Source organism: Balaenoptera ricei, chromosome 11 (genome assembly GCF_028023285.1).
Source record: "Balaenoptera ricei isolate mBalRic1 chromosome 11, mBalRic1.hap2, whole genome shotgun sequence".
NCBI lineage: Eukaryota > Metazoa > Chordata > Mammalia > Artiodactyla > Balaenopteridae > Balaenoptera > Balaenoptera ricei.
In genome coordinates, this window is record NC_082649.1 from 73,207,529 (window position 1) to 73,221,580 (window position 14,052).

The following is a 14,052-nucleotide window of genomic DNA, read 5'->3' on the forward strand; positions in this document are numbered from 1 at the left end:
TTTAAAGGCTCTGTCTGTGTTCACCCGAAAGCCACCCAGCAGGAGCTTTCTGCTCTGAGACCTCGGACACCTGAGGATCCTTGGGCAAGGTCCTCCCAGGGCCTCGGTGACTTGATGATAGGATCTAGGAGGTCTCCCTCCTCTACGGCCGTCACGAGGTTCCACTCCCACCCAGTTCGCATCAACCCAGACAGTGCCACACATCTGAGGACCAGAGAGTCTACTTACAGGGACAATTAAATACAGGCCTTTGTACCAAGGGTTCTGCTTGTTCCCTGAGGAAGCAGGCTCTTTGAATCTTGGACCACATTTTAAATAAATCTTCAGCAGAACTCAAATCCACTTAGCAAATGATAGCTTATTCTGAACATTTTGGCCCAAAACAGGCTACGTAGGAAGAGGATCTTAAATCAAAGCTGTGTTCCAGTGACTACACAGAAAAACAGTTCCAATTGCTGTTTTCCTTCCTTGTTGCCATCGGAGGTGTATGATTTTCACTAACTCATATACATGTGAAAAGCCGCTCCCATAGTTTAGTTTGAGAGGAAGGCAGATAGGGGGAACATATAAAGCAAAGGTGACGGGGGAAAGCTGACAGGTCACCATTCTGATTGATATAGCTAAAAAAAAAAAGGTTTTGGGTCACTCACAATATCGAAATGCAGCAGAATTCAATCTTCACTACACTGCCAGTTAACTACATAAGGCAGCCCATATTCAGGGGAAAACTCCTGTGTTCCTGAAGCTTAACTCCTAGATTCAGATCCCAGTACATACATTAGCACATTTTAATCATTAACAGGAAGGACAAAGCCCCATGAAACTCTTGCAGGCTGAGGCTGCAGAGCATTTTCCCATTCAATTAGAGGAACAGCTTCCAGCCCTGTATTATTTTAGTTTATGAAGCTGCTTGGCTCAAACATCCACTGACAACTCTTTTTTGTTCTCAATGAATGCGCTTTTCAGGGTTTTTAAAAAAGCATTTTATCCGTCCATGATGGACATTAAGCCAACTTTTTATCTTCAGTCAGTATAAATAGTTAATTGCTTTGATAAATTGCTTCTTATTTTAGGAGTCACTGCAGTCATATTAATTATACAGGCTTGTTTGCATAAAAGTAAAAAGAGACCGAAAATATTCACTAGAAAACACAGACAGGACCACATCTGTCAGACTGTAGCCTATGCTATTCAACCAAACCAGAGGCAAACAACTGATTTGCCAAATTCTTTGCCTTTAGCCCAGTTTTAATGCCACCTCCTCCCTGAATGGAATAACAACAAGTTCAACAACAAACACATTTAAAAATAAAGAATTGGACCGTGAGCCATACGTTAAAACTTCTTTTAAAAGTTTCTAGGCTGAGATCTGAAGCACGTGCCTTTATATCAATGGCCAACATCGAAAATGTAAATTGGATCACATCTGATTAAACTTCTTTCTGGACTAAAAATAAAGCCTTTAACAAACATACATATCTTGATTGATAGCCTTAGGATATATCTATATTAGGAAAATTAATTAAAACCTTGTTTACTTCCAACACATCCAGCATTCTGAAAGATGACAGTTTTTAGTTTGATGCTTGGGCCACTTTAAAAGGACAAAAATGACTCAGTTTTCCTCCTCATCTTTTGAGAGACCAAAATAAGTGTTCTGCTACTACTATTTTAAACAAAATGCTTTTTAGAAAAATTAAGTGTTCAGAAAAATGAAGGTGTCTTTGATGCCCTCCCCCATCTCCTGATTTGGGTCAAGAAGTCCAAAACTTATAATTAGATGCGGGGACAGGCATGCACACAGCCATAATGACAAAATTCCCAAGCCACCACCCTGCTGGAAGATTCCCTCCATATCAAGCTTGTAAGTAACACTAAAGACTTCTCCTAGGAGAAAAGTTTCTATATATTTAAAAATACATTAAATGGTTTCCTACCTATCTGCATGACCCTGCCGAAGACGGAGGTGTTATCCACGGTGCTGCAGTTCCACCTCCGGTGTCGGAACTGATACTGGCATTCTTTGATGCCTGTCTTCGCGCCCTCTCCGATGTACTGCATGTGGTCCTGATACAAGTGGCATAGTTTCTTCTGTCCTTGAGAAAGTCCTGCCAGTTGGCTGCACAGAGGCTGTGCTCCTATGATATATACTTCTGACATCTGAACAGGGTTATTCATACCTAGCGACCTAAAAAAGGGGGGGAGGGAGATGTGCATTCAAGATTTACGTGAACTGTCAAGGTGGGCCCCCTGAAAACATGTCAGCAATACATAGTTTTAAGCACACAGATGCTTTTTCTCTCCTGCTTGTCCTCATGACAAAGTATGAGAAGGGCTTCATAAAACTCCTCTGTTTAAACTCCACTCAGAAAACAGAGGTATTGTGTAGTCCCCATCCCGCCATCTGGCTCCTCAGTTAGAGTTTTCACTCCCTTCCTTGCCCCTCGCTGCCATATACCTGAACCAGAATTTCACAAAATTCTGAAATCCACACCAGAGAAGGCGGAAATGGCAGTTTGGGGTACGGGCCTCTGACATTAAAGAAAATGACTCACTTTGCCTCACAAATTGGACCGATCTGCCTTGAAAATGTATGAATGCCGAAAGTAGACACAATTAGACACGGGTAGGAGATAGCAGTTCCTTTTGACTGATGATGGAAGAACAGTAGGACAAGTGTACTGAAGAATACTTGTCCTACCGAAGAAAAATTCAGCCCGTTCCGGACATTTTAAGAAGGCTCCTTATGTGATTGTGAAGGACCCAAGACAGGGTATCCAGTGAACAGAAGTCGTGTTTGACAGTCAGAAAAATGCTGTTCATTTACAGTGAAAAAATATCCAGAACGCCGTCAAAAATAATCCCCTGGATATACTGCAGTCTATCTTCAAGGCCCCTACCGGCAAGAAACCCTCGTTTAGGGACATTTGACTACTTCAAGTTAACCTCCTTTTGATCAAATTTCAAGCCCCAAATACTAACCCACTTGGAGTTTAGCTGCCTTCCTAGAACTCTGCCTACCTCAGACCCTGAAGGTTAATAACCTCAAGTGACTGACAGAAAATAAACGTTGGAACTCACTTTTACTACCTAGAGGTGGCAAAAAGTAAATTTTATAGATAGGCTTACAATTATTAGAGAAGTGAATTTCGGTTTCCCTTTATTACATGACGTACTTCAAGCATACCTCTGAACAAGGACCTCATAGAAAAAGGTCTGAATTTATAGGTTCTGATTCCCTATGGAGCTAAAGATAAGCTTCAAAGTATTGGCAAATTAAAAGAAAATTTTGATTTAAAGATACATATATATGTATATATATACCTATATAAGATATATATATATATATGTATTAGAGAAATGCACCCAAACTCAAGACTCAGCTTTAAATATTGCAGCATTATACAAACGAATCTTTAAATAAAAGAGTATGCACATAGAAAAACTTACCACCAAGAATTGCCTTCTATTACGACCTGGGCGAAGGAGATAAATATGGCCAAAGCCATTAGGAAGAACTTGGAAGACATTGCCCTTCCAGCCGTCCCCAAAGCAACTCCTGGGCTTAATATTCCAATCGACTTCTGGAGAGGGAAGAAAGGAGCAGATGTTTATTGCCTCTCAGATAATTTTCAAGCATACAAGTTTAAACAACGGAAGCATCCGGGGTCTCTTAAGTTTACTGTTGATTGACTGCGCTTCTCCTCCGTGAGTTTTTTGATGGCAAGATATAGGCAGTTTCTTTTTCCAAATTAATCCACCCACGCAACCTCACCAGGAAATCTGATTTTGCTGGGATCCTGCGCGCGGGGCACGCCAGCGATTACAAACATGTCTCAATGCTGTTGAGTCAAAACCCCGGTGCCAGGCGCTGCCTCCTTCCTGCTTGCTCGCGTCCCGCACCCCCTCGCTCCCCTCTAGTTCGCGCTGCGCTGAGTCCCTCCTCGGGAATTCACTCAGGAACCCGCTGCCACCCTCGTCCGCTCCCCGACCTGGGCAGAGCAACAAGTGGAGCCGGAATTAATTCCATGGGCGAGAGGAGCGCAAAGGCGAGAGGAGCGCGCCGCCGGCGGCTGCGGAGGAGGCGGAGTGGCCGGCGCAGGGGTGGGGGGTGGGGGCAGCACGCGGGGGGGGAAGGGCAAGGGGTGGGGGGCGAGGCCCCCGGGAGCAGCGCGCGCGCGAGTGCCCAGCTGGGAAATGCGGCTCCGAATTAACATCGTCTGTTTCATAATCAGTTTACGGCCCGCTTTGCGGCCAGCCACTTCCAGAGGGGGAAGGGCAGCCTGGGTTTCCTTAGAACGCTCTTCAGCCAGACTGGAGTGGGGAGGAGATGGGGGGGCACAGGGGATAAGGCGGGGAGCGAGCTGCTCTCCCAACCAAGGAAACCGGAAAACAATGCCCTCTCCCCTGCCTTCGGCCTCCTCCTTGGACTCAGTGTACCCCAGAGAAGGGATATACCCCAGAGGAAAGTAGGAGGTCTGGGTCCCGCTGTCCCGAGAGACGGGATCCCTTCTCGGCCCTCCCCGCAACCCTCCCCCAAATTGATTTTCTCACTCCCCCTACCGCCCCCCTCGCATCTCCACTCCTGGCAGCCGCCACGGAGAAAGGGGAAAGGAAGCCAAGGGGGACTCCAGTTTCCTTTGGTCCTGGTCTGGAGTTGACCATCTCTCTATCGCGACACCGTGAGCCCGGTCCTGGAACACCGCTACCCCACCCTCCAGCCCAATTCAGACTTCGTTGGGTCAGTCCCGAAAGGTGAGGGTGCAAGGCGAGGCCAGAGCCGGTGCGAGTGAGCCTCCGCCGGCGGGGCCAGAGATGCTCCCGCGCCTCATTTGAGTCCCTGGATTCCAGGGCGCCGGGGCCCTTGGCGGCGAAGGTTCGCGTTGTGAAGAATTTCGGGGGCAGGGGGCGGCCTTGGAAGCTTCCGCTGCCGTCCTCCCCACTGGTGACTTCTCCACCTGTAGGCGGCGGCGGAGCGAGGCGGTGGCGGGTGCGGGTGGGAGGAGCGGGTTTCCAAAATCCCCTTTTCCATCTCTGGTAAGAGTAACCCGGCCGCGCTGCGCCACCCGCAACCCCCGAGGGAGCCCCTTCCTCGGAAAAGGGAAGGTGAACCTCCTCCAGGCGGCAGAAGGGCCTGGCCTGGAACCTGCGCCGGAAAAGAGATTGAGGGAACCTAGGCAGCCGTGGAAACGCGAAGGGGCTCGGGAGCGCGCCACAGCTTTTCCCTGCCAGCCGTCCTTTTGGCCCAGACTCCTTGGGGCTCCTCGAGAGGAAATGCTTATGTGGTCCCAGTGCCCGCTACCCGGGGCTCCGCGCCTGTGTCCCACTCGTCCCTAAAACGCCGCAAAGCCCGGGGAGCATCCCGGAGAATAGAAACCTGGGGTTTCCCCAGCCCAGCAGAGAGAAGGCTCCGTCTTCCTCCCCACCCCCGCCCGAAGTGTCAAGTTTCCTCCAGGGGAGGGGGTTGGTTGCGAGGGCTGCCTTCGCGCGCGGTCCAGGCTGCGAAGTCTCCTCTCCCCAGCGGCGGCCAGGACCGCGCGCACACATTCATACACACACTCACGCACATTCACACACTCACTCGTCCACAGACACACACGCTCCGACGTGCTTCCGAGGCGGCGGCAGAGATCGCTGCGGGCCGCGCACACTTTCCGAGCTTCCCGACGGGCGGGGCGCGTGGGGCGGGGCGCGGGCAGTGGAGAAATTGATAACAGATTCGGCGGATTACTGCGGATCTCTTTGTTAGAGGCGAAGCCACACAAACCGAACCCACTCTCGGCCCGACGACCCTGGGGCGAGTCCACTCGTTCACAGAATGGGGGCCAACTGGGAGCGGGCCATTTGGTTTCTGCGACTCGGGTCTCTAAGCTCCAGGCTGGGGGTAGGCCAGAGGTGTCCCAAAGGGGATCCGGCAGGAGAGCCCCGCGAGTCGCGTCTCCACTTAACCCCGCGCGCTTGGCCGGAAACACCTTGGCCCTCTTCCCGCTCCAATCCCTGCGCAACCCAGAAAAGGCCCCACAAGTTTGAAAGACTGAAGGAACCCACAGCAAACTCACTAATACATCTACTCTGTAGGGTGAACGTCCCTGCCTGTTTACCAAGAGATCTGATCCGAAAAGAGTACGAAATAAGACCTCTCCGGAGACTGTAACATCGAGGGTAAAACAAAAGTTCTGGGCAGATGCTGAGTTTACCAAAGAACGGACTAAAAGTTTTTGAACAATTTCAGGACCCAAGGAAACTGACTTTGTAAGGATCCTTGGAATCTGTTCCTACTGTGCGACGAGTAATAGGGTTGCGGGCATTTGAGAGGTTCAAGCACAAGGGAGGGGTGAGGTGGGGGTAGGGCGTTCGTTCGCACGCCCTTGTTTCCAGCCTCAGAACAGATCCACGCAGAGTCGCTTATTCTGTCTCTCCTCCAAAGCCTTCGCACTGGATTAAAAGTGTCCCTAACCCTTCTTTATCAATTGGCGTGCAGGCCGGGAGTGATGAGGGGGGAGTGATGAGGGCGACAGAGAGAGAGAGAGAGAGAGAGAGAGAGAGAGAGAAAGAGAGAGAGACAGAGAGAGAGAGAGGAATCCGTCACACTAGTTTAGAGGACGTTTGGGGCAGCAGAAAGCTTCGGAACGCACGCGCAAACTCGCGCGGCACCCAAGTCCAAGGCCGGCGGCCCCTAAAACGAAATTCCCCGGAGGGAGGGCGAAGATTCTGGACCCTCGGCCAACGGCGCTACCTCACTTGATCTGGGCATCCCCTGCCACCTCCACCCTCAGCCCCCACCCCCAGTCTCTGGGAGCGGAAATGATGAGGGAGAAACTGGGAGGAAGAAATTAGATTGACCTGGGCTCGAGGTGGCGAAAAGTACAGGAAACCCCAAGAATCCCAGCTCTTAGTGGGAGATAAATTTTGTTTCCCCCCCACCTGCGATCTCTCCCGAAAGCAAGGAAAGAGACGGAGAAAATTGCAGGAGAAAAACTCAGTGGCAGCCACAAAATTGGGGCGTCCTGCCCAGGGGAACGCCGCCGAGAGAAGCAGGAGGGGATGATGGGCTGAAAGGAGGTCCGCTTTGGGGGAGCAGACAAGGAGCCAGAGCTCCGCCAAGGGTGCCTCGGGATGTGTCCACAGCGCTGAGTGCTGGGGGGGGGGGGGGGAGTCGTGGGGAACGGAGAGAGGAGGTGGAGGAGGGAGCTCCTTGAGCCCAAATCAGTGCAAGGAAGGTGTGCAGCCTCTGATTGCCCTGACTCAGAACCGACACCAGGTCCGGTAACAGGGCATATCCAAGGGAAGAACGGTGGCCAAGTCTAGTTCTGTTCCCTGCCTCACCTCATCCATCCCCGGACAAGGCTCTCCAGACTGCAAGACAACTCTCTCTGTCTCTCTCTCTCTCTCTCTCACACACACAGATGCCACTTCCACCTTCCCACACAAGATGTCTAGCTCTCTCTAGGCACAGGCTCTCAACTCTGTCCAGAAGAGCTGTTTGTTGGCAGAAGGAGAAAGAAAATTAAAGAACACTTCAACCCCCACTCTTCAGAGGCAGTTTCAACTCCACTTTTTAATAGACAAGAAACTGAGGCCGAGAGGGAGAGAAAGCACCACTTGTCCTCGACCACAGGGAAAACTGGTGAGAGCGCCAAGGCCAGACCGGAGACTTCCTAGGGTGATGCTCCTGTTCCTTGCTATGCCCTGGAGAAGGGGTACCAATCCCTCTTCCACTTGCCCGAGCCCCATTTGCTGGTCGGACCCTTGGCCCCTTCCTTATTAACGCAGCCGCGCAGTGCAGCTTGGCCTCTGGGGGCCTCCGAGGGGCCCTCCTGGGAGAGTGGGACCTGGTGATCTGAAGGGATGTGCTTGCAGAGCCAGAGGTGGGAGGAAGAGGCGAGCAGCTGCCCGCCTGCCCAAGGAACAGAGACTCCAAGACGTCCTACCTCAAGGCAGCCAACAGGGGGCAGCCGGTACCACACAGCGAGGAAGAAAAAGGCTTCAGGACTAGCTGAGCTCTGGCGCACCACGCTAACCCCTTGTGCACCGGAGAGCTCCGCCGAGCGGAGGGAAAAGCAAGGGGCTCTTTGGCTGGGCCTCCTGGGTAGGGTCTTCCTTTGTGGAGACGGGCCTGGCTAAGTAAGGCTAGTATATCCAAGACCCGAGAACAACTGACCTTCTACTCCGCCCCAAAACACGCAGGGCACAGATCCACACACTCGGACACACAATTTCCACTGCCTCCCATCGCTTGCGCGCTTTCTTTCAGCTTTGGCCCCTCGGAACTCCCCTGGCAGAGGCTGTCTAGAAACAAAATCTCCGCATCTGGCTGGAGCAGCCTTGAACGTTGGCGGGAGGGCAGGGGTTGAAGAGGTGCGATCCCACCGCTGACTCCAAGTTACTTCCAAACAGTAAGCTGTCCATTTAAAGAAAGACGAGAGAGGAGAAGGGGCCCCGATGCCAGGCTGCGATTGGAAAGTAAAACAAGGCCACAGGGTCTCCAAGTTTGGGGGTTTTAAAACGGGTTTTTTTTTTTTTTTTTTTGGTGGGGGCCTTGTTTGCTTTAGGAACATCTTAATTACAATTCCAAGCTTATTTTCTAGAAAACTGAAAAGGGGAGAGATCAAGAAAAATGAAAATAAGGATCGAAGCTTGGAGGACAGAGAGGAAAAGTTGTTCGGAAAATACCGAGTTATACTGCAGGAAGAAATGTTAACTTTCTGTAAAAGTGAACTCTCGGTGACCCTCGGAGTGTGTGACTCGGCTTTAACATACAACTGACAATTAAAACAAACAAGAGTTCACAAACTGCCCCCCGCCCTCTCTCCCAACGCGGAGGCCCAAATGTTTCTAAAGGACAAGGCAGATTCCGCGCAGGGGGCCGGGACGCGCTCTCCCAGCGGACAGGATTAGAGCCACCACTGCCAGCCCTCCCCGCCCCCATCACTGCTGCAAACTGCGGAGCTCACCCAGTGGCAACTAATAATGCTAATAACGCGACCCCGTTCCCCGAGCCAGGGTGCACGCTGGCCCCCTGCCAGGCACTCTTAAAGGCACAGGGCCTGCAGCGCTTGGGTCCCCGGCTGCGTTGAGCTTGCAACCTGGCCTCTGGCTGCAGAGGGCGAGAGGTGCACTGCTCGGCACAGTCGGCCCCTAGTCCAGCTTCACGGTCTCTCGGCCAAGGAGTCCCCTTCCCCTTTCTGAGCCCTGGCTACACACCTTCTCGGTGCCCGCGCTTGGTAAATATTTGTTGAATTGAATCATTATCCTGTTACTGAAATATACAGAGTAAATTACACTCGCGTTTCTCAGGGCAAAAGAAAACTCATCCGTGAACCGCTGTTTCTGTCTTGTCTCTTCCCCACTTTTTCTCCAAAGTCTAAAAAGTTTGCAGAACGTTTGGTGGGACTAGGTCTCCTGGGAGGCCGAGGCAGTGCGCGGGGCGGTAGGGGGGGGCGGGGGTAGCGCGGCAGGGAAAGGGTAGGGGTCCCTGCCAGCTACGCGGGAGTTCTAGCGTCTCCAGGCAGTAGAAGAAATGGGGGGAGGAATAGGAATAGGTGGAGGGGGGGCGGGATATTTAGTTAACTACCAAAAGAAAAAAAAGTGGCGAGCGTCGGCGGAGCACAGAACACCTACCTTCATTGCTAGGGGGAGGGGGCGCGGGGAGGAAGTCACCGCAAGAGCGAGGGCAGCCGAAGAATCTGAGCGGAGCGGCCGGGTTAAGCCTGGAGGGACGATCCGGCGCAGAGCTGCGTGCTCCTCCAGGACGCGTCGGGCAGGCTCAGGGAATTGGAGCCCAAGCGGTCACTGGCGTCCGAGTCTGGGTGCCCGAGCCGGAGCAGCGCTGGGATGCGTCCGTGAACGGAGGGGCGCCGAAGTCCGCCTGCCGGCAGCAGGAACAGGGCCCGGCCGGCGCGCAACAAGGGAGCCGCGGGTCCGGCGAGGGCGCGCAGGCGACTGTTCCGCGGCGAGGCGCTCCCTCTCCAACGTCCATCAGCGACGGCGGTAATTAGGGCTTTCCAACCCCAAATGTGGGCGTGATTGTGCAAAAGACTTTACAACAAATAAAAAAAAAATTCTTCACAAGAGGGTGAAAAAAATGCCCCACAACTCAACTCTGGCCCGGGGCGGGGGGTGGGGGAGGCGATCCGTGCGCCCAGGTGCCCCCAGTTCATTCACACCACGGATTCTGCAGACTCCCGGCGGCTCACGCCTGCTGATCTCCAGCTCCTCCTCTCCAAGTCTGTGGCCGAAACGTCTGCTTCCAGGCGCTGATCCTGCGGCCGCGAGTGAGTGTGTGGACGTCTGTGTACACACACAGACACACACCCAAACACACACACACCCACACGCACTGCAGCTTGGGGGCCACAGAACAATCAGGCGCGCATGGGTTTTTCTCCGGGAGATGCCGCTGAAAACGCACAAGTCGCCATCCGAGCTGCAAGAGTCAGCGCCAACTTTTGTCCTTTCATTTTAGGGTTTGGCAAAAAGCGGGAGCAAACTGGGTAAAAGTTGTCCCCTAAAGTTCTGCCTCCAGTGGGTTCGGGGACGATGCGCGACTGCCCCAAGGGAGACACTGGCTCCCCCCTCCCAACCCCCTTCTTTCCCTCTTCTGGTTAATCCCCCTCTTTTCCCCGCCTTTCCAGGGCTAAGAGGCGCGCGGGCACCGCGGCCGTGGGGCTAGAGAGGGGCGAGGGCGAGGGACTCCGCGGCGGCTGTTCAGCTCCGGCGGTCCATGGCCGGCGTGGCTCCCCACCTCCTCGTTTGGCGCCGGGGCCGGAGGGGCGGGAGAGTGAGCAGGCGGGCGGCGGGCGGTCGGGGCACGGCGGCGGCGGCGGCGGGAGGAGCTCGCTCGGCAGCGGCCGCACGGAACCGGACTCCGGGCGGCGGAGGCGGCGCCTCGGAGCTTAAAGCAGCCTTCCACGCGATCCTGCGCCCCACAGACAGACTGACCGACCGCAGGGACCACGTCCCCCCCACCCACCCCCCGGCCCTCCTGGCCAACTGCCTCCCTCTCTCCCTCACTCTCTCCGGACTCCTCTTTCCCCTGGTGTTCTCAGAGAAAAAAAAAAAAAAAAAAAAAATTTTTTTTTTTTTAAGTTGCAGAACCAAAGGCTGCTGGAAAGGGGGGGGGGAGGGGAGGGGAGACAGAAAAAAACTCAACTTTGCCTTTGCGCATGCGTGCTGAGGCCGACCTATGACAAACTCTGCAGGATTTTAAAGCCGTACCACGAGCTGGGGTGCAGGGGGGTGGGATACACTCCCTGCTCGAGCCCCCTGCTTTTGGCTCCCCATCCCCCAGGCATCTGCTGAAAGAGAGAGGTCCACTCCGCAGCCGCTGCCTGACCGCCGCCCGGCCCTCTGCTCTCCTTCCAAAACCGCCTACCCAATGGAAGCTGAACCCCAACTTCAGCCTGGACCCCTTGGCTCACCTGTCCAAGGCCGCTCGCACTGGTGCTGCACGGGGGGCTGTCGCCATGACACGGAATCTCTAGGCGGACCCCCTTCCCATTCTTACCCTTGGGGGAGGGTCCCTAAGGCCGGGGGCTGGAGAAGCGGGTAGGCGCACACATCCTGCACCGCCCCCAGTGTAGTAGATTTGGGTACTGGGGTGCGCGATTGAGCATCCGGCTGCGACCCAACGCGTCCAGAAGCGACCCGTGATCCTGCCGGGTTGGATCTTGGCTGGTCCCCTCAGGTGAAAAGGCTGCGAAGTTCGGCAAAACCAGGTTCCGCAGGGCACTGCAACTTCCAGGCACTTCCAGACACCTGTGGTTTGGGGGACCCCGACTGGGCGGGGTTGGTGGACGTGTGACCCCTACCTCCCGCACGCCAGGGGCGCCACCCACAAACAGTGGTTCACATTGGAGTGCAGTTCTTGTTCTCAGCCCTCCCCATCCTCAACCCAAGGTGGAAGACATATACACACACACACACACACACACACACACACACACACAGGATTCAATTTCTGCCATACATCTGGCATGCCCTTGACCTTAAAGCACAAAACCCTTAGCCTGGGTACTTGGGGCAGTGGCTGTTTTGTTCTTTCCATCCCCCACTCCCACCTCTGGCTGACCACCCCAGGGCGATGCTGCCCCACCCTTTGCAAGTCCCTTCCTGACCCTTACTTGTCCCAGCTGCCTGTACCCCTCCAGGGTCCTGGCCTTTGCTGGGCACACCAAAATGGCAGTGTGGGCTTCCCACAAACTGCAAGAGAAGCCCTGGCTTCCTCCGGGGACGATTTCTTTCACCAGGGGCGCATGCAGACTTAAGAAGGGGGAACCCAACTTTATCAAAGATCCCCTTGGGACATATCCCATTCACCTGAATCCCCTCTCCCTTCACATTCTCTAGGCCTTGACCACATAGTGGCTATTTTCCAATTTCTAATCTAGCCTTAGATCTGCCCATGGGAAGGAGGGTCTAAACAAAGAAGGGTCCCCTCCTGGTGAACTGCCCCTGGGCAGTGTCCCTCCGCAGTTCCCTCCCTCCAGCTCTTTGGCCCAGCGGCTGCAGCCTGGATTCTCCCGGTGGTGGGGAACACACTCTCCTCCTGGGCTGGCACCCCAGCAATGCCCCGCAGCATGGCTTCAGACCCAGTTCACCCACGGAGGCTCTGATAAGTGTCAGGAAGTAAGCTGAATAAGAAGAGTTCCCAAAGGGTGCTGAGCTGAAGCCCCCCACGTGGGGGGCACCTGAGTGCTGGAGGTGGATGCTTATAAGATCCTATTCTGAGAATTTGCTCCAGAAACACTAGCTACCTAACCACAAACCTTAAAAAAAAAAAAAAAGAAGAAGTTATATTCTGAATTATCTGAATAATTGCCTGCTTCTCTCTAATTGCCTTTGTTAGTGTGTGTAGACATAGCCCCAAGAGTTTTATTTCCTGCTTTGCTGTCTTTCCTCTAGTGGGAACTGGTGCTAGGTTATGGTTGAGTGTAAACTCTGCAGTCTGGAGTTCCAGTCCCAAATCTGCCTCCTTCCAGCTGTGAAACCTTAGACAAGTCTTTTAGCCTCTCAGAATCCTCTTAAACACACACATGTGACAACAAAAATATTGATTTTGTTACAATACAAACAAACAAAACCCAGAGAAATATAACGACCTCGCCACACAACAAAGAAAAACAGAAATATGACGACCTACCTGGTAGGAGAGCAGTGAAAATGAAACAGATGACCTTGAAAATCAGGGGTGCAGTGAGAATGAACAGTGATGCTTCTGGAGAACTTAGCAGGGGTCAGGCACGCACTGGGCACTCAATACCTGCTACTCTACAAAAAGCAGCTCTGAAAACAGGTTTTTAAGCTCCTTTGGTGGCAAAGCTGTACCTCCCGTGACAAGATCATTTATAGTCTTAATTTATCCCAGTTGGAGTGAATGTTCATACTCTTCACAGATGAAATATGAACGGTGTTGGGTTACCGGGCACTTCCCCAGGCCTCACTGGGGCTATCTGCAAACTAAATAATCATAGGCCCCATTTTATCTTTCAAAAAAAATTCCAAAATTTCCAACAAACCAATCTATCCCCAAGGAGTTCGGATAAAGGATTGTGAATTTTATCTGATGAAATTAATATTGGGTGTGCTGAGATTGTACCCCACGAGGATGCAATAACCTTTGTGACAGTGTTTTTCATGGCTGTAACTCCAGTGCTCAGAACAGTGCCTGGCACTTGGTAAGTGCTCAGTAGTAGTATTTGTTGAATGACCAAATGAATGCATGAATGGATGAAGGAATTCTTTCCAGGGGAAAATGTCAAGGGAAACCAACTGTGAAATCCACTGAGAACCTTCCATCAGGTTCTGCTCTGGAAAGTCGGGCTCAGTTGTAAGAACCAGTCCCACCATGGGTGCTGGTTAATCGGGCTGGGAGCGGAGCAGACAGTTGGAAGGAGGGAAATGGATGCCTCTTCACGTCCACCTTCAAATGTTCTCGTGTAACTTACCTCCAATTTGTGGAACTCCATGGTTTCCCTTTGCAAACCGTGTGTGCGTTTGGGTGTGTGCACACAGATTGAGTCATCTGCAGACACACTGGCAAGGCATCGCCAT

At 52.9% G+C, this 14,052-nt stretch overlaps 1 protein-coding gene and 1 long non-coding RNA gene across 8 annotated transcripts in view; one reads left to right on the forward strand and one right to left on the reverse strand.

Moving 5' to 3' along the window:
- The window catches only part of LOC132375095 (uncharacterized), an 87,881-nt gene extending 86,896 nt beyond the window's left edge, over positions 1-985 (forward strand). For all 3 annotated transcript variants that reach the window (XR_009505893.1, XR_009505895.1, XR_009505894.1), the window contains exon 12: positions 8-985. This is a non-coding gene — a long non-coding RNA (uncharacterized LOC132375095). The remainder of the gene's footprint in view (positions 1-7) is intronic.
- Positions 1-10,547, reverse strand: part of WNT5A (Wnt family member 5A) — a 28,974-nt gene extending 18,427 nt beyond the window's left edge. Inside the window, exons 1-3 of one of the 5 annotated variants that reach the window (XM_059939936.1) lie at positions 9,622-10,547; positions 3,451-3,584; positions 1,938-2,188 (exon numbers count right to left, since the gene is read on the reverse strand). In XM_059939936.1, coding sequence (XP_059795919.1) covers positions 1,938-2,188; positions 3,451-3,584; positions 9,622-9,627 — 391 coding nt within the window. In that variant the 5' untranslated portion in view covers positions 9,628-10,547. Of the gene's footprint in view, positions 1-1,937; positions 2,189-3,450; positions 3,585-3,775; positions 4,519-4,563; positions 5,353-5,377; positions 5,588-9,621 lie in introns of those variants that run through there. The other 4 variants (XM_059939938.1, XM_059939935.1, XM_059939934.1 and 1 more) reach the window with 4 other exon arrangements.
- Positions 10,548-14,052: the final 3,505 nt, after the last annotated feature.